Source organism: Maylandia zebra, linkage group LG5, assembly GCF_041146795.1.
Source record: "Maylandia zebra isolate NMK-2024a linkage group LG5, Mzebra_GT3a, whole genome shotgun sequence".
In the NCBI taxonomy this organism is placed as follows: domain Eukaryota; kingdom Metazoa; phylum Chordata; class Actinopteri; order Cichliformes; family Cichlidae; genus Maylandia; species Maylandia zebra.
The window spans coordinates 40,455,012-40,473,194 of NC_135171.1; the positions used below are offsets into that span (position 1 = coordinate 40,455,012).

The 18,183-nt window shown below is 42.6% G+C and overlaps 2 protein-coding genes across 2 annotated transcripts; both read left to right on the forward strand.

The window, feature by feature from the left end:
- Positions 1–1,454: 1,454 nt before the first annotated feature.
- On the forward strand, positions 1,455–5,117 carry dynlrb1 (dynein, light chain, roadblock-type 1). Its single transcript, XM_004558995.4, has 4 exons — positions 1,455–1,612; positions 1,908–1,983; positions 3,520–3,687; positions 4,426–5,117. Exons 1-4 carry the CDS (start codon positions 1,610–1,612, stop codon positions 4,467–4,469), a joined length of 291 nt encoding a protein of 96 aa, XP_004559052.1. The 5' UTR covers positions 1,455–1,609; the 3' UTR covers positions 4,470–5,117.
- A 1,835-nt stretch (positions 5,118–6,952) lies between these two features.
- On the forward strand, positions 6,953–14,742 carry map1lc3a (microtubule-associated protein 1 light chain 3 alpha). Its single transcript, XM_004558993.5, has 4 exons — positions 6,953–7,125; positions 10,130–10,185; positions 11,070–11,176; positions 13,180–14,742. Exons 1-4 carry the CDS (start codon positions 7,086–7,088, stop codon positions 13,343–13,345), a joined length of 369 nt encoding a protein of 122 aa, XP_004559050.1. The 5' UTR covers positions 6,953–7,085; the 3' UTR covers positions 13,346–14,742.
- Positions 14,743–18,183: the final 3,441 nt, after the last annotated feature.

The window sequence follows — 18,183 nt, forward strand, 5'->3', positions numbered from 1 at the left end:
ACTTCCGGTTACAGTTTTCAAAGAGAAAAGCTTCTGTGTGGGATACAGTGTGTCACGTTTCCTGTGAGGTGTGCGCTCAGTGTGTGAACTACAGCCGGATTTATTAGAGGTGTTTCTTTTCATAATTTCAGTGTTTTTTATTCTGTTTTGACTTTTCTTTAAAGTCGGTTTAGTTTCAGTTAAATTTCATTGTTTCAGTTTAGTTTTTATTGTCTGAACTGTTTAGTTTTAGTTCCGTTTTATTGGCTCCAGTGTCACTTTTAAACTTTGTGGGTTTTATTGTATGGAGAGCATACGTCACAAAATCGTTTTTGGTTATAAAAATGTTTTCCACATCTATCTTTATTTATCTAGTTAGTTTTTTAATAATAGTGATCTGCTGTTTTATATAAAGGCATGAATAACAACACCAGTCAAATCTGTTGAAAATGCTTAAAGTGTTTGATGACTTTGCTCCAAAGGTCTCAAAAAGCCTTTTTAAAGTTCCTTTTCTCATTTTCTACTAAAACTCTCGTCCATCGCGTTCCTGTTGGTTTTACTTCTGTGAGCTTCCGGTCCAGTCTTGGCTGCTCAGGTCTCACTTTACGCTGTCATTTTGTAAACAGGGTGGCCGCGCCCACCAATGATATGCAAACCATTCAGAAATAAATAAATAAAATAGAATAAAAGAGTTTTCCAGAGTTTTCCAACTAGATTATACTTTTTTTGTTGAACTGCACGACATTTTACAGGGATATGAATATGTAGTTTTTACCACATTAAAAACTAAAGTGCAAGTTTTACTTTATTAATTAATACATTTTGAGCCCATGTTTATAAAGCGCTCTAAAATACTGTATATGCAGTATATATGATATAATATTTAATGTGTTTATTATCTTATTATTATTATCAGCTTATTATCATCTGCTGTTTAAACTTTACTAAATCTGACGCTCTGAGATTAAATTAATGAAAATAAGTGAGAAAAATATGAGTACAGTACAATTCTATAACCTATGTTTCTCCTTTTTTGTTTTTTGTTTTTTTAGCACTGAACTACAGTACGGTAACAATTATTTAATTAATTAGAAATAAATCAGTAACATGTCTCTCACACGGGACATTTCTGCACTGCGAATGCGTTTAGTTTCGTTAGTTTATTATCACAGTTATTCTGTTGTTTTATTGTATTATGATTTTGAATTAGAGGCTTTATCTTGTCTGTATTTCTTAACCAGAGTCACCAGAACCGCGTGACTTTACGGTTTTATCTAACCTGGGATGCCCCGGTACTTTGAAATCACATGCTATGTTTTTAACCGAAGTGACTAAACAGTGTGATTTTTTTATGGTATCGATGCAGACCGTCCCACTTTTTTAATGTTATTTTTATATGACAAAGAAAAACAAGGGCTTAAAAATGGAATTTATCGAGGCGAAATGGAATAAAAGAGCCCGTGAAAAATATAGTTGAGAAATCCGACTCTTCGGTTTGGACAGTAAACGTAGCAGTTGCCCCGGAGGTTCTTCTTCTTCGCTTGCCGTCAACAAAACCGGAGTGCTGCCTGCTAGTTTGCAGAGCTTTGAGAGGGTTTTTTGGCACAAATTTCTCCACAAAAAAACGAAAATGGTAGGATAAGAGGACAGTTTGACAAGTATCTGGTGAAACTGTTCACATATTTGGCCATCATACTGTAATTTATCAGTTTTACAGGACGGAATTTAATAAATTGCTAACTGAAGCTAGCTTGCTTTTGCTAGTCGGGCGTTGTCGGTTTATTTTTAACCGTTTCTCTCTTTGTGTTACCTTTAAACGCGCTCGCTGGGAGATTATTTTAATTCTGTGTTTGTTGCGGTGTTAAACGATTTAAATCCGTTTATCAGCTCACATGAAATGACTAATCACTGTTGTCTCCGTCCCTCAGGCTGAAGTAGAAGAAACCCTGAAGAGGATTCAGGGCCAGAAAGGGGTTCAAGGAATCATCGTCGCCAATTCAGAGGGTGAGACGACAATGATGTCATTTCATCCCCTCTTTTAAAGACCTTTCCGCTCTTTGCGTGTTTCTTATTGTGACTGCCACCGTGTGTTTAGCAACTATAAGTCCTCCGGGGTCTGATCCAGAACTCAGGTTTAATAAACTCCGGGTTTGTTAAAACTGAGGCAAACTTTAGGTCTCTATCGGGAAAAATAAAACCTAACTTAAATTTATAGTCGGTTACCATGATAAGACACTGTGACCCTTCCCTAATCGGTTACCATGGTAACAGACCGTGTGACCCTGTCCTAACCTGCTCCCTGCACGTGTTATCTCTGGCTCCTCCCCTCCCGTTACACCTGAAACAGCCGACTGACCCTGGATCGATCCAAATATTGATATATCGGTACCAGTGTCAGTATCAGATCGTGATACTTAGTTTCAGAGTGCTTCCTCAGAAAGTAGACATCCCTTTACAAACAGGGTCCTCCTGCTCCTCCTCCTCTTCCTCCTCCTCTCTGTCTCATTGTGTTTTGTTGTTGTGCCGTCACATGACCCGTTTGTGCTGAGCAAACACATGTAGGCTGTAGAGATAAAAAGGAGCAATCTCACTGCCGTGTGTGGGAAGCAGATTCATGATCAGTTTATACAAACCCAAGAAAACAGAAGTGAACAGTGAAAGAAACAAAGTGAGGAGGAGGAAACTCCCTCACAGACCGAGACCCCCAGCATGGAGACAGAGGCCACTGGCAGAGACCTTTCTGGGACTGATTTTATCACACTGATGAGTAAAAGACTCAATTCAAACATTTAAATAATGTTCTCAGCACCTTGAAACATGGTGCACTGCTCTGTCCTGAATAAACTGCCTTCATATGTTAAAAGCAGCACAACCTAAAGTATGTTGATAATAATATCACAATGTCTGCAGACACTACAGTAATCATCACATAGAGTGCAAAATAAACCCGAGAAGCATCCTTAGTGCTGCAGCAGCATTCACTCATCTTCACGAATACTAAAAATAAACCTTCCACATATTGATTATTGTTTCACTACCTGATCAATAACAAGTTAAACAACATTTAGTTTATAAGGAAAACATAATTGTCATTTGTGGAAAACAATCCTTCGAGCTGTGACAATCCCATAAAAACCAGGAATGCTTGTTTCATACATGAACTTTCACATGCACGTTTTTCACTCTGTGAAATGACGTTATTATTGATGATGTGTTTGTTTTTGTCTGCTGGTTTTTATTCACCCCTGTTCCTTTAATTTACCACACTTACATTTTCCTTGGTACATAATAAAGCTGGAATCCCATCAAATTATGAATTTAAATACTTTACCTGTAACTTGACAGGACAAAATGTTACTGAAGAAAAAAGTATTTTCCTTCTTCGTCCCATTTTTAATAAAAAAAAAAATTTTTTTGAGTAATTGAGATCTATTTTACTGTCACGCTTCAGTTTCAGCAGCAGAGAACCAGTAAAGTAAGGTGTGATGTGGTTACTGGGTCCACGTGTGAATGTCCATCTCATAAATGTTTTCCCTTCAGGAATCCCCATCAAGTCGACTCTGGACAACTCGAGCACGGTGCAGTACGCCGGGCTGATCCACCAGCTGGTGATGAAGGCCAGGAGCACCATCCGAGACATCGACCCCCAGAACGACCTCACCTTCATGCGCGTGCGCTCCAAGAAGAACGAGATCATGATCGCTCCAGGTGAGAGCATCTGCTGGGAATTACTGCTAAATGAATTCCATTCACCAAAAATGAAACGCTGTTATTCCAGTTAACCTGACTTATAAATGCTTCAAAAGGCTCAAACACGCTCCCATTAGCTGAGCTGAAGCCTAGCAGACAGCCACCATCTACCTGTCTGTCAAAGAGGCCACAGCCCTAATTTTGAGTCTTACTGGTGTCCAAATGGAAGTGTTATAAGAAAAATTCAGCCCCCGTTCAGCTGTTATAATCCACAGTTATCCATAGAAGTGGTTTTCGTATCGGGATGACTCAATGCTGGAGCCTCTGGTGGACGTGAGCTGCAATTTGTGGCTCTTCAGTGTCGGTTTCATCTTTCAGCCCTGCAGTCGCTGCTTTTGGGAAACAAGTTTCCTCCTCTGGGGGAAAGTCGGGCATTCAAATGATGCCTTTTATCTGTTTACATAACTTTCCATAAGAATTGTGTTTTGCCACCTGCCATGTGAACCAGAAATGGGCAGGATTTTTTTCTAAACTTCTCAAGTCCAGAGAGGTCGGCATCTGGCCGTGAAGATTATTTTACAGCTGCAGCAGCAGTTTAGTAAAACTCGAGATCAGCTGTTTTTATTAAAACTCTACATTTTAAAATATTAAAATGCCCATTATTCAGATTATTTCCTGGCTAAAAAGGCTGGATGTGAACATTTAAGATGCTTTTGTTCCTGAAGTCGTTTAATTTTTTTGCCTTTTTCTTAACAGATAAAGACTTTTTCCTCATCGTCATCCAGAATCCATCAGATTGAAGATGAAGGAGCTGACATCTGGCTGTTCGCTCGCTTTATCACTCTCATCTAAACGGCCCAGTTTTTCTTTTTTTTTTTTCATTAAATCAAAATTTGTGTTTAGCAGAAGCTTTTTCATGGGAAGTAAGGTTGTAAGGTCAGGATGTGTGATCCCGAGGACGGTCAGTCGGCCTGCAGAGGATTTTTGGGTTGTGTGTTTTTTCCATGTTTTAGCATTCCAGCTACTCGGTGTGTGTGTGTGTGTGTGTGTGTGTGTGTGTGTGTGTGTGTGTGTGTGTGTGTGTGTGTGTGTGTGTGTGTGTGTGTGTGTGTGTGCACGCGCGTCTCATGTCACCGTTTATTTCATGTGTAGCAAGCAGCCAGACGTGCACGCCAATACATGAGTAACCAGTGAAGTCACAGACACATGACTGGAGCAGAGCACGCTGGTCTGCAGGTCCAGTATACGAGGCAGAACGAAGGACGTGCTTTGTTTTATTTAGCTCACCTTAAAGGAAAACTGCAGATTGTTATTTATTGTTTTGATGGTTAAAATGTTAAGGAGCAGTATTTCACCTGTGAGCAGAGAGCGACACTACAAACACGTCCCTGCTCTCGCGTCAAGTTTGTTCATTTGTAACAATTAAGAAATATAACAATTGAAAACTGTCCTGTGTCTTTGTCTCGTTACTGGTTTTTGGGTTGTTTTTTTTTCTTGTTCAATAAGAGACTCGTGCATCTATCATCAGCTAAGAGTGCTTCATTTGAGTGTTTTGGTAAAAAGGAGGAAGCAGATAAAACTACTTGAAATATCATCCAGTTGCTTGGTTACACATTCAGGAGACAAAAAGAGGTCGACGTGTCACCTCAAGGAAAAACATCCAAAAACAACCCAGCAGAAAAGCAGCAGCTGAATGATGCTTGGTGTTAGGGTTACAATGTAGGAGGGACACTAATTTTGAATCATTATTGAAAATAACAGGACATGAGTGCATGTGTAGAGTCAGCAATTACATCTGGTTTAAAAATGCTTCGATGTGCCTCAAAACAAGAGTTTAAAAAAAGCTTTTTTCAACCTCTGGAAGTTAAAAGTCTGCTGCTGTTGTTCTGCCAAAGATTTGATTTCAGGACTCTGAGGCCGTGTTTCAGTCTTCATGTCTGACAGATCACTGCAGAGAAGAACTGCAGAGTCAGCTGGTAGGTTTCAGCTGATGCGTTTGCTAAAAGCAATCATTTTCACATTTCACAGTCCTTTCATTTTTTTGTGCATCGCTTTAAAATCATCCTCAGCTACAAGATTCGTTTCTTACACACTGCTTTGTACACAGTACAAAGTAAAATATTTGCGTCTAAAATATAACGGAAGAAAAGTCAAAAGCAACATAATAGAAATATTTTGACTTCAACCATGACCTCAGTTCCAGAAAATCTGGGAAACTGTAAAATCCAATGATTTGCAGATCTAACAAACCCATTTTTTCTGTACAATAGAAGATAGAAAACATGTCATATGGTTTAACTGAAAAAATGTTCCGAGCCTTGTTCCTCACACAAAAAGATTTCTCCAGATTCTCAGAATCTTTCAGTGATATCATGTATTCTAGATGAGGAGATATTCAGTGTTTTCAAATGTTACATCAGGAGCAACATTCTGAAAATGTTCCACGTTTTTATGATGCAGTTTCTGTTGCAGGTAAACCTCTGCCTCCCTAAATGCTGTTTTATACCCAAACATATTACTGATCTATTGCCAGTGACTCACAGACATGCTAAATGTTCCTCCAGCTGTGTTTTTAGTACCGCTCACTTTCCCAGCCTTTCATTGCTCATCTCCCATGGACGAATAAAGTACGAGTTTATGAGATCTGCAAATGATTGCATTCTTTATTTCAAATTTACGTTTTATTCAATTTTATTTTATTGTTTAATTGGGGTTTTATATTCTAACTTTTAAAACTTTAGTAAAGTACTCGAGTTACGTTCCACTACAGCACATATCTCGTTAATTCTCTTTATAAACAGTCATCAAAGGAACAAAGTATAAACAAAGTAAAAAACATCCAAAAATAACAGCGAGTGAACACAAAATAGTCATAATCACAACGAGATGAGGATCATCATAGATGGAGAATAATGGATAAAATCAACACAGCTGATGAAAAGTATATGAAAATGTCAATGAACACAAACAAAACCATCAGAGATCACTGAGACACCCCATCCCCCCACCTCCTCTAAAACAAACCTAGGAACGCCCCTGCTGAAGCAAAACACAGCCTGACATTACAGCTGATTCACGAACCTTTCGTCATTTCCTCTCAGTACAAAATGAAAACACTGCTGTGTCGTGTTAAACTCTAAACCACCGTGTGAATCACGGGCTGGTTTGTATAACTAGTTAAACTTTGCACTTCTGTTAACGTGAATGCAAAGCTGCTCTCTGGGTTCAGGGATCGATGCACGGCCCCTTTAAATGCAGCGGGTGACGTCAGAGGCTCGGTTTACTGTCTTTGTTTGTCCGGAGCTGTTTTGGCTTCAGACGAACCAGAGACTCGAACCGAAGAGACGGACCTGCGCTGTTGGCTGTAACTACTGCGTTATTCATTTGTGTATAACTGTTTAATAACCCGGACCGAGATGCCGTCCGACAGACCCTTCAAACAAAGGAGGACATTTGGTAAGAAAGCCCCGGGAAAGGTGTTATTTAGCTGGCTTAAGTGCCTGCAAACAGCCGCTGAGCTGCTAGCCCGTTAGCCGCCTAGCTCAGCTCTTTGTATTTATTAAAGTGCAGTGAAAGGGTGTCGGTGCTGTGTTACTATAGCTGCTACAAGTGTCCGGGAGCTAGGGTGGGTAGGCTAACAGAGTATTTCTTTACTCGCGAATCAAAGGTGAAAATCCCGTTTTTACTGTGTGAGGCAGCAGCCTCCGGGCCGAGAGGTGTTAAAGGGCCATCTGGGTCACTGTCCGGCTAGCTCGCAGCCAGCTAGGCCTCCGTTTACACGGCCGGATCGCCTCACTGGTCTGTGTTTGCTGAAAGGAAAAACAACATGTGCTGACACATTATCCCAACACACGTGTTCAGCGATTTATGTTGAAATATGAGGTCGAGAGACAGCCCCCCAGAGCCGGGCAGGGAGGAGCCCGGAGTCCGGCTCGTTGCATAATCTTTCCATTTACAGAGAAGCAGAGATGCAAGAAACGCTGCATTCACCGCCTTCTGCTCTGTGCTTATAACCTGCTTTCAGCCGCTCTCGTAGACCTGTGCGTGCTGTTTGTTTAGCAGCTGTTTGAATTGTGTCACACTGACACACATTACAGAAGTGTTACACAACAGGGGACATGTTTACCACACTTGGAGTTACTATAATACGCTTTCCAGTTCACTTTTATTCATATAGCACCAGTTCATGTTAGGGTAAACACCCCCAGAACCCCAACAATCAGAGGATCTCCTGTGAACTGCACATGGCGACAGTGGGGAGAATGAACACCCATTTAACAGGAAGATACCATTCTCAGGGAGAAGCAGCCATCTGCCTCCACCTTTTGATGGAAGGCAAAGCAAACCACAGAAGAGAGAACAGCCAGTCATCTGTTCATTGCAGCAGATACAATAATGTTTTCAAAAAAGTCACTCAGCAAATATTTAAACGCGTCATTAAAGAGTCGCTCTCGGACGACTAAGATTTCAGTGTAAACATTACTGAAGACGGGCGTCGCGACTGCAGCATCATATATTCCTGTTATGAAGCCCTGAGCTGAGCATTTGCCCCGTCGCCATCTTGTTTGGATTGAGCCTATCAACAGGAAAGAGTTTACTGAGGTCACAGCAAGGGAGCAGGCCGTTTTCCCATGAACCTCTGCAAATCTGCGACCAGATGAGTCGCCCTCTGCTAGCCATTAAGAAAAGGATGTATCATTATTTCAGCATCCTCTTCCTGAAATTTGATGGTAGACGAAGAAAGAAGAAGATGTGATTAATAAAGACAGACTTCAGCCTTGGTTTGTATTCAGTTGCCGACACAGCTGGAAGCACAACGGCTGAGTAATTATTCCTGTTGTGCCGCTGCCTGGGGTGCATGGTAGTTGGTGCACTGTAATGCAAATTCTCTGTGGACGAGTCTTCACGATCACAAAAAATCAACTATCACCGTCTGATACCAAAATTTTTTGCACTTGTGTCCTCGTGGACGTGAAAAGTATAGTCGAGGCTGATCGTTCGGGGTCACCTGATCCAGCCCTAACTTCATAAAGCTGATCAGAAAGGAAAATGTGAGGCCTGATCTTAGAGGTGGGAGGTGTGACTCTCTCCAGGAGCCAAGTGAGGACGAATATTTACATTCAAACTAAAGACAGGTGATCTTGCAGAACCTGGAGCAGGACTGTAGCTGGCTTCCAATAAACACCTCCACACTGAAACAAAGGAGCCATTCACACTCAGCTGCTGCTGCTCTGAGCCACCTGAGCTTTGAACCCGGCCGGTATTTGAAAAAGGAAAAGCAGTTTTTCTGAAATAGGCCAGTAGGAGGTTCAGAGAGGGCAGCATGCTGTAAAATTAGATAGTGAGGCAGTAAAAAAAGAAAAAAACATTGCAAAGCTTGAAATGGGTACTGAAAGGAAAGCCTGTGGGCATTAAAGGAGACGTTTAACATAATAATAATATGCAAAGCTGTGAAGAGATGCAAACACCAGAGCTCTGCCTTGAAAATAAAAGAGACTTAATGTGAAAGAAGAAGCCAAAGAGACTGATGCTAATTAACCACGTGGTTAAACAGATCCTCTCTGACTACACCTAGTTTACTCTCATGTCATTTTTTTTTCATCACTTTTAAGAAGCTTTAAGTGGTCTTTACCTGAAAACCGACTAAAATGATCTTTCAGTCGCTGGTTCGTTGTCTCCCAGTTGACAACCGTGTTGTTCACTGACTAATTGTTGCAGCTGTGTGGGGGAATGGCTCTCTGCACTGCACTAAACAGCTCTGTGATCTCTGAATGCATTCACACATCACACTAGAAATGAAACGTTACAATATGGCGAGGAAGCAGGAGGTTAGAGTACACAACAGGGATGCAGCGAGGACACAAACTTGTAGCCTTGTAGAGCTGCGGTTCCATTTTTCCCTCATCTGGAACGCAACATTTGTCACGTCTTGTGGATTTTCTGACAAAACACAAACTCAGTCTCCATCTGGAGAGGAGAGAACTTTAAATAATACAGATAATGAAAATATCCAGTGTTTTCCACAAAGTCACATTCTATTAGATAATAAATGAATTCGTGCTTATGTGTGCAGTGCATTCATAAAAGCTCATACTGAGCCAGGAGAATCCTGGAGCACAACAGAGCAGGAACCAGCTGCCCCGCTGATGAACTCACCATCATGGCCACAGTATCCTTGGTGAGCTCAGCGCAGCGGCACATGAAGCAGGTTCTGGTTAAACTGACCCTACAGAGGTGACGGATGGCTGCCATCACCAGCTGGTAGAGCTGGAGTCTGTCTGATTACAGGACTCGAGGCAACACCCACATGTCCAGCCTCACTGTAGGGAAGCAGACATGAAGTCAGAGTTAGCTGGTTGTTATTGGCTGGACTTTCAAAATAAGAGCGAGGATGGTTCCTGGTTCGACTGAACAAGAAATGAACTTTGTTTTTGTGACCATTTGTGTCTTTTCTCCACAGCTGACCGGTGCAAAGAGGTCCAGCAGATCCGCGAGCAGCACCCCAACAAGATCCCCGTAAGCTGCTTCACACTGAATCACACCACACTTCACTGAGCTTTGTTAGTGGAAATAAAGATGATTCCACTGGGATGAACCGGAGGTTACCGGAGTGCAGGAAGCAGAGGGTGGAGTGTCTGAAAGCAGCGAATCAAACCAGTCTTCACTTCAGAGCGATCGATGTGATGCTTCGGTCCACAGTTGACCTTGTACTAAAAATGTCTTCCAGTCAGAGATTATATTTAAAGATTTAGATCATATTTCCCAGAACAGGTTTTAATCTGAAATCAAGTTTTGTAAATTTTGTCTTTGTGAGCTAAAATTTCAGATGTGACTTTAAATAATTACCTCAAAGTCTTACAGCTCACAGACTCCCTCTGTAGTTACACATTTGTGTGCCGTTATATTTCCATACAGCAGGAAAAAAGCCAGAAAATCAGGTTTCAACCACAGACTGTACATAAAAGATGGACATGATTAACGTCATGTGACCTGTTGTTGAGTCCTATTTCTGAAACTTTAAAGCAGAGTGTTTTCCGTCTTTACTGTCTGCAAGCAAAGTGCAACTGTTGTTTACAAAATGAACATTGTGTTTTCTTTAGACAGACTTGAGGCTAGCAAGCGCGACAAACAGGGGAGTCGCCCTCTGCTGGCCATTAGAAAGAACACGTTAAAATGTCCGACATGCTTAGACTAGAAGAAGTCTGAGGTTCAGTTCAAATACGGTCATGTGTAGTTTTAAAGAACATGGCAGCAGCTAAAATGCTAAAATCAAGCCTACAGAGCAGAACTTAAACCAATCAGAGACTTCATGGTGGCCGTGTGCATCTTTTGTATACAGTCTATGTTTGTAGGGCAGGTTTTGTCTTAGTGACACTCGTCTGTGTGCTTTGTGCCTGCAGGTGATCATTGAACGGTATAAGGGAGAGAAACAGTTACCCGTTTTGGACAAGACCAAGTTCCTGGTACCGGACCACGTCAACATGAGCGAGCTGGTCAAAATCATCAGGTAAGCAGAGCTGCACCAGCATCAGCACTGCAGGTTATTAGCTGCCATGTGTGCAGCTGTCAGTGAGCGTGCATTGTAGTCTGTAGTGTTTAAAATACATTTACTGCAGTTTCAGGTCGGTGGATCTGGCACAGTTCAGTTTGCCTGATGAGGAGGAGAGGCTCATTCTGTTCACAGAATAATGGGCCAATAAATTAAAAAATTTACAGTCCAGCAGTAAAGACATATAATAAACCATAATATATCTGTGGTTTGTGAGGCCACTGGTAATAATTATCATCCAAATGCTGAGGAGGCAGAAATAAGATCTTTTTAATGTCAATCAGCCATAAGAGTGAATTAGCTGTAGGTCCGTCGTGCATCAGTGGATTTACAGATGGTCAGCGTGCTGGAGTTTGTACAAGATGAAAGTGTTGGCCTCTAAAGTGAAGGCTGAGGGTGGAAAATGAAAGAGGAGGGAGGTGAAAAATGATAATGCAGAAGTGTTCCTCGATTCAACATCCTCAGTGTTTAGAAAAAGCTCCGTCAGAGTTTCTGTAATGAAGCAGGGTTCAGTTCAATGCTCAGCACACGTTTGTCTCAGCCTCGGTGTGAGATCCTGTGATGACTAAAATATCAAGCGTGCAGTGTACTCCACCCAGGACAAGGTCACCAGGATCTCACCCTGGAGCCACAGCTGGGCTTAGCCTAAAGAAGGCTTGGTGCACCCCAGTGGGCCCACCACCCAAGGGGGGCGCTGTAGGGGTTTGGTGCAGCGGGGAGGTCCTCGACGATCTCCTCTGAGACTCTGCTCAGGAAACAACGGCTCTTCATTTCACTGTAATGTTGTGCTGCCCGAAGCCCCGCAGATGACGACAGGTCCAACACAGGAACAGCATATAGCCTGTTAATTTTCAAAATAAGAGTCTGCAGCCTAAAAGCTCTGCTGGTGAAACACTTCATGTGTGATGCGAAGCTGTGCGAAGGACCGAGCAGAACAAAGTCAGAAGTGTCAGATGGGTTCATCAAAGAGCCAGAAGCCACAGATAAGAGATAACAGCTGATTACCTGCAGCTCAGATGTGTGAAGCTGCTCCTGATGCAGACTCAGTATGTGCAGGTTTTTTGATTAAAGAGTCTTGGAAATGATAACCAGCAAGTTTGAGTAATAATTCACTAACTGGAGACTTTTATGGACAAAATAAATCTTAAAAATAATCAGCGGATGAATCGATGGTGAAAGTGATCTGTGGTTCAGCCTTCGGTGAATCGGCTGCTGCTTGTTGATTAAAAGCTCTAAACGAACATAAAAGGATATTAAAATCAATACGCAGAGAGCCGGGCGGCCGATGTAAGACCTTTAGAAAAATGCGCTCGCTCATCCTGGACCTTCTCAGGACTCACGTGATCGACTTCTCAATCAATTCTAAGTGATTTTAGGCGCTCTTTATTTTGAGCCGAGCGGATGGGAGAGGAAGGCGGGGATTAAAGTGTGCGCTTTATGCCCGGCGGCTGTGGTCGTGTCATTCAGAGGCAAGAATGTAGACGTTTTATACGGCGGTGCCTCGTACATCATGTCAGGAACCCAAACTATGAACACAACCTGCTGCTGACCAGGTGGTGTGCTCAGCATCAGTTACCATGGTGATTTAGCCAGGTGAAAGGAGAGCCGCTTTCATGAAACAAATCTCTGACCTCAGCACCGCTCAGCGAGCCATTAACCGCGCTCCGTAGTACGACCCTCTGAACCCTCAGTCTCTATGAAACAGCAGCAGGAGGAGGCGCTGCCACAGCTGGAAAAAACAGTCGAGTGTTGGAAAACCCGCAGAGATCATTTCATCTCCCAGTTTCACTTCTATTCCTGCTGCAGAGGTGAAGCCACACCCACTGGTTACACCTCTGTGACCCACTGCAGGGCTGAAGGATATGTCAGTTGCAGGAGTTCAGATAACTGATCTTATCTCCAGCTTGACCTTAAAAAGTGAAGTGATGGGTGGATAAATTTTCCACTTCTCCCTCCTCCAGGCGCCGACTGCAGCTGAACCCCACGCAGGCCTTCTTCCTGCTGGTCAACCAGCACAGCATGGTGTCGGTGTCTACGTCCATCTCTGAGATCTACGAGCAGGAGAGAGACGAGGACGGCTTCCTCTACATGGTCTACGCCTCGCAGGAGACCTTCGGCCGCTGCTAGGGAGGGAGAGCGGGGACGTCCTCGGGTGCTGTGAGAGAAGAAAGGGCGGACGACCAGAAACTCCGCCTCCAGCAGCGCCTTTTCTCCCCCACCCCCCTCTCTTTCTCTCTGTCGTAGTCGAGCACCTTCTTCACTTTGGTCAGCCAGTAGCTCCGAAACCCAGAGAATATCCTGTGTCTCCTTCAAAAAAAAATCCGATCGGATTTTCCTCCCTTCTTCTGTTGGCCCCCCACAGGCTGAGTTCTCTTATTTTGAAAGGGTGACACAAACCGACTAGTGATAAAGAAGTTTTTAAACGATGTCTCGATGATGCGTGATTGATTAACCGATCGGTTTTTCCTCCGTTACGCTACACACGTATCAAACTTGAAACCAGGCAGGCGGAGGTCAGGGTGTAGCCTGAAGGAGTCAAAGCTGATCAGTGCATCAGCAGATGTGTAAGCTAGAAGATTAGAGTCTGAGAAGTTTCATTTTTTCCTTTTTAAACTCATTTTGAATCTGTTTTTTTGTTGTTTGAAACGTAGTTTCGTTTGTGTTTGTAGCTCCCAGTTTGTTTCCTGTCAGCCGAAGCTCAGCGCGCCGCCGCTGGCCAACCATCGGCTGACAATCGAGCTCAAGATTACTGTGATCCTCATCGAGCTGTTAGCATTCACAGTAATTTTCCATGTGCAATATTTCTCCTGACACTAACGCTGAAAAACACTCGCCGTTCATATCGTCTGTCTTCATTCACGACCCCGTAAGCACAACGGCGCGAGGTCCCGAAGACACTCGGAGTAGGGTGTGTTTGACGGGAGGGACGACACGGCGGGAGGCTGTTATGCTTTTATTTTGACACGCTGAGGCGCTGCGGCGGCGCCTCCTCCCTGTAAGAACACCACGGTAGCATTCACATAATAAATGTATTTAATGTAGGATCTGAATGAGCTTCTTTTGCACATCGATTAATACAAATATATAAAAAAAGACTTGGTGTAGGTTTTTTTAGTAATTGCTGTATAACAACTCTCTTTTTGTATCTGCTCCTCGTTTCCGTCTTTAACAGGAATTCACTGACAAAAAAAGTTCTGCACTACGAACCTGCATGTTTTACTTTCCTTTTTTTTTTATAAATGTTTGTTGATTTTAAGCTCTGGATGTGATTGTATTGTTTCCATTTAGTCCTTTTTGATGTCTCCCAAACCAAAAACTGAAAGTAAGTGAAAATATGTTTGAAACTGAAAAAAAAAAAGACCCGTGTTCGTTTAAAGGATCGTATAATCGAGCTGTATTACAGAGTGTGTGTTTCTTTAGGCTTTCTGACGTTGTCACTGTACTGAGGGTGTACATAGATGCGTTGCTACAACCTAATTCAAATTATTTGCCAATAAATAAATAAAAAGTTGCCTTTAAAATGATGACTCTGCTTTTTTCTGCTTTGTTGTGTGAAGTCACTTTCAGACGTCTGCTGACTGCGATGGTGTTCAGAGGCAAGACTATAGAAACTGTTTTTGGACACCAAACTGTGGACCTGACTGTAGCAATAAATGATGAGACGACCCCCCTCAGGTTTGTGCGATAGTTGTGCATCAGTTTCTCAGGTGGGAGAACTCGCCTGCAGGTCCTGGGTTGTCTCCATCGTACTAGATCCAGCGACTGAAGGGTCGACTCGGCTGCGTGCTTTGGATCAGTGTCACCGCTACGTGCAGCTTTCAGGCCGAGGACTGTGGCTCGTCCAGCAGCAGTGTCTGATAACATGCTGCACCTCCCTGCTTTGTTCCAGCCTGTGCTGACTCATCTCAAAGTTCAGTTCTGGTCTCGTCACTTTGGTGCAGAAGTTTGGAGGCTCGTCTTGTGCGGGTGTTGAAACCATCTCGCTGCTTTCGTGCTGTGAAGTCTGTGTTTCACCTGAAGTAGCCTGAGAAGTTTTCTTTGCTTTCTGGCAGAAACATCAGTACTCTGTCGTCTGACTGTGTTTACTCTGACTCTGGTTTGGAATCAGCAGGACTACTCATCCTCCACTCCTTCGTCAGACACTGAACTCTACTTTTTACATCCTTTGTCTGATTTTTACAGTTCACTTCATCTCGTGAAGCTCTGTTCTTGTCTCCTGGCTCAGCAGCCACTGACTATTTACACAGAAGCACCGTTTATAATTAAACCTGTCACAGCTGTGGAAAGTTACCCTTAATAGTCAAGTAATCCTGACACGTCTGACTCCCACCCATCCTCAAGAAAACATCCACAAAGGACAAAAACCATGTTTCACTTCTGTCATTTTAAGTTCCTCAACACCTGTTTCCACCTGCTTTGACTTAATTGTTGGACCATTCCAGAGTCTGGGGACAACAGCAGAGCGACCCTGTGGTATATAATGGAACTGAGGCTTTAAAACACATATTGTCTATTTTACAGTCAGTCAAAGCAGCTGAGCTCAGACAGGAGAGATGTGCTGTCTTTGCTTTGTACCAGATTTCTAAAAGCCAAAGAAAAGTCCACAAAAGTATCAGGGGTTATTTGTGACAGAAGGAGAGGAACAAGAGTGAAAAGGAAGGTTTAGAAGATGGTGTTGAGACCTGCTGTGATGGTTTGGAGAGGGTGGAGCTGTTCAGAGGAGGTTCGTGGATGTAGTGAAGGAGGACATGCAGAGGGTCAGTGCGATGAATGAGCTGAGACAGGAGGAGGTGGAGGCAGATGAGTCGCTGTGGTGCCCTCCTCACTTCAGAGCCTCCTTTAAAGCGATGTTTACATCTAGAGCAGGGCGATATGACCAAAAATATTTATCACGATATACATTTAAAAATTTGCGATAACGATATAACTGACAATATAATTGACACCAGACAAAATACTTTACAACTCCACAACTTTATTAGTGCAAAAAAAACCCATCAATGTATTTTCACTTAAACAAGCAGCTGTTTTTATGTGCATTAAAGTTATATAAAAATGTAACAGTGCAAATTCCTCGCTGACAGTTTAACCAAAAGGCATTTCAGTGGAAACTGGCCGACACATCCTCAGCATAACCATGTATAATATGCACAAAACTTAAAAAGAGGTTAAACACACACAATACGGTAATATTATGTTTAAGCGCAGTACGTATCACTCCGCCTACGACAGCCGTAATGCTCCGACAATCCATCAAGCGGTGCGGCTTCGTAGCTCAGCAAAGTCGTACTGAAACATCTGACAGATTTTCGAGCGCCGTGTACATAAAATCGTTTCCAGGTCAGTAAACACAACCAGAGTTCATACATAAGGCACACGGGATTATAAGGGGCTCTGTCGACTTTCAGAAAAATCAAAGGATTGATTTTAAGTGCGCCGTATTTTCCAAACAATACGGTAATACCGGCCCGCTAGCATGCGCTACCAAAAATAGTGCTTCTTTGTGTATCTGACGGACGAAAGCTAAACCAGTTCCACACCAGTGAAGCTGCAGCATTTTTACAAACCAGTTTTGGTTCATCCGTTTCATTTTACGAAGCTTACTGGAAAAACGACTTAAACTTGTTGGTTAAATCTTTGACTTTAGTTAAAAAGAAAAAGGCTGCTTTTTTTGTTTCCTTTATGGGAGATTTTGATTTAGTGAGTTAATAACCTGTTAAATTATGTGACCCCATCTTTATATTTTATTTTCACTATGTATGAAAGTTGCTAATATGTAAGAAATATCTGTTCTCTGAATCTGTAATATATGGTGCATTTTGTTTGTATGTTTATATTACTAATAAAAAAATAAAATAAAAAAAGTTTCATTTTATGATCCGCTTTCGCGCTTCTCATTCTGCGTCGCCGCAATGTGCGTATGTAAGCAAAGGCACTGCGCATGCGCTTTTTACCCATATTCTATCGCGATATTTCATTTTCCTATCGTTGCCCAAAATTACACCGGTATTACCGTGAACGGTATGATATAGCCCAGCCCTATTTACATCTTCCATCGACACAGCTGTGATGTCATGGTGCTCATTAGGACCACTTACGTTTGACTTCAGAGCAGCTTCGGTGAAACACTGACATCGTCAGATGAACTTCAAGAAACCTGACACCTTTAGGAGTGATGCAACAGAATCGTCCGAAACATTTTGTTTGGCTGAAAAAGTGTTTGTAATATTCATCCTCTCACAGATGAGCTGCAGGTACAAACCTCATGAAACCATCTGCACAACAACTAAAGAGACGAGTGGGAAAAACACATCATCTCTAAGTCACAGCAAACTACTGATAATGATAATAAACTGCTCAAGATGTCACCATTAAGCCTGCAGGGGGGGCTCTGTACAGAGGGAAGTTCCCACCCGAGTCAGAATTTGGCCTCATACTGTGAACATTCCCAGAGGCTCAAAAAAGCTGGGAAAAACTAACCTGTCTGCACTTCGAGGTCCTCCCACTCACAGTTTTCATATTATAAAGGGAATGCTGTGCATGGCTTCATTAGAAAGGGTCACCACAGCAGGGGGCTCCATGTTTGATGCAGCAGATTTTTACACCAGATGCTCCTCCTGGGATTGAATCAGGTGAATGTGTGAACCTCTACAAAACAGAAACGTATCATAGAACAACGAGCTGCTCTGAGGGTTCAGGCTGGACAGTCTGCTGCTGCAGGTGTAAACACCTCAGGTCAGAATTCACCGAAACTCCTGAAAACTTTAGAGAAGGAAAGAAAAAAATCTGCAACCATTGTTGAGAAACCTTCGTGTGTTGTAGTGAGTCCAAGTATTAAAAAAACAGAAGCAATCATTGTGCAGAAATAAAATCTCGCCCTCATTTCCTGTTAGACAATTTTGTCCAAACTGAGGGTGGAGTCCCTCCTGAGGGTCACCAGATTCGTTTTAGAGGGAAAAGCTTCG

What these genes read in the sequence shown, in the direction of transcription:
- dynlrb1 (XM_004558995.4), top strand. An exon ending in CATCGTCGCCAATTCAGAGG is followed by an intron (nt 1,984 to 3,519) that starts GTGAGACGACAA and finishes TTTTCCCTTCAG; the next exon opens with GAATCCCCATCAAGTCGACT. An exon ending in CGAGATCATGATCGCTCCAG is followed by an intron (nt 3,688 to 4,425) that starts GTGAGAGCATCT and finishes TTTTCTTAACAG; the next exon opens with ATAAAGACTTTTTCCTCATC.
- map1lc3a (XM_004558993.5), top strand. Translation starts at nt 7,086, where the DNA reads ATGCCGTCCGACAGACCCTTCAAACAAAGGAGGACATTTG. An exon ending in CAAACAAAGGAGGACATTTG is followed by an intron (nt 7,126 to 10,129) that starts GTAAGAAAGCCC and finishes TTTTCTCCACAG; the next exon opens with CTGACCGGTGCAAAGAGGTC. An exon ending in AGCACCCCAACAAGATCCCC is followed by an intron (nt 10,186 to 11,069) that starts GTAAGCTGCTTC and finishes TTGTGCCTGCAG; the next exon opens with GTGATCATTGAACGGTATAA.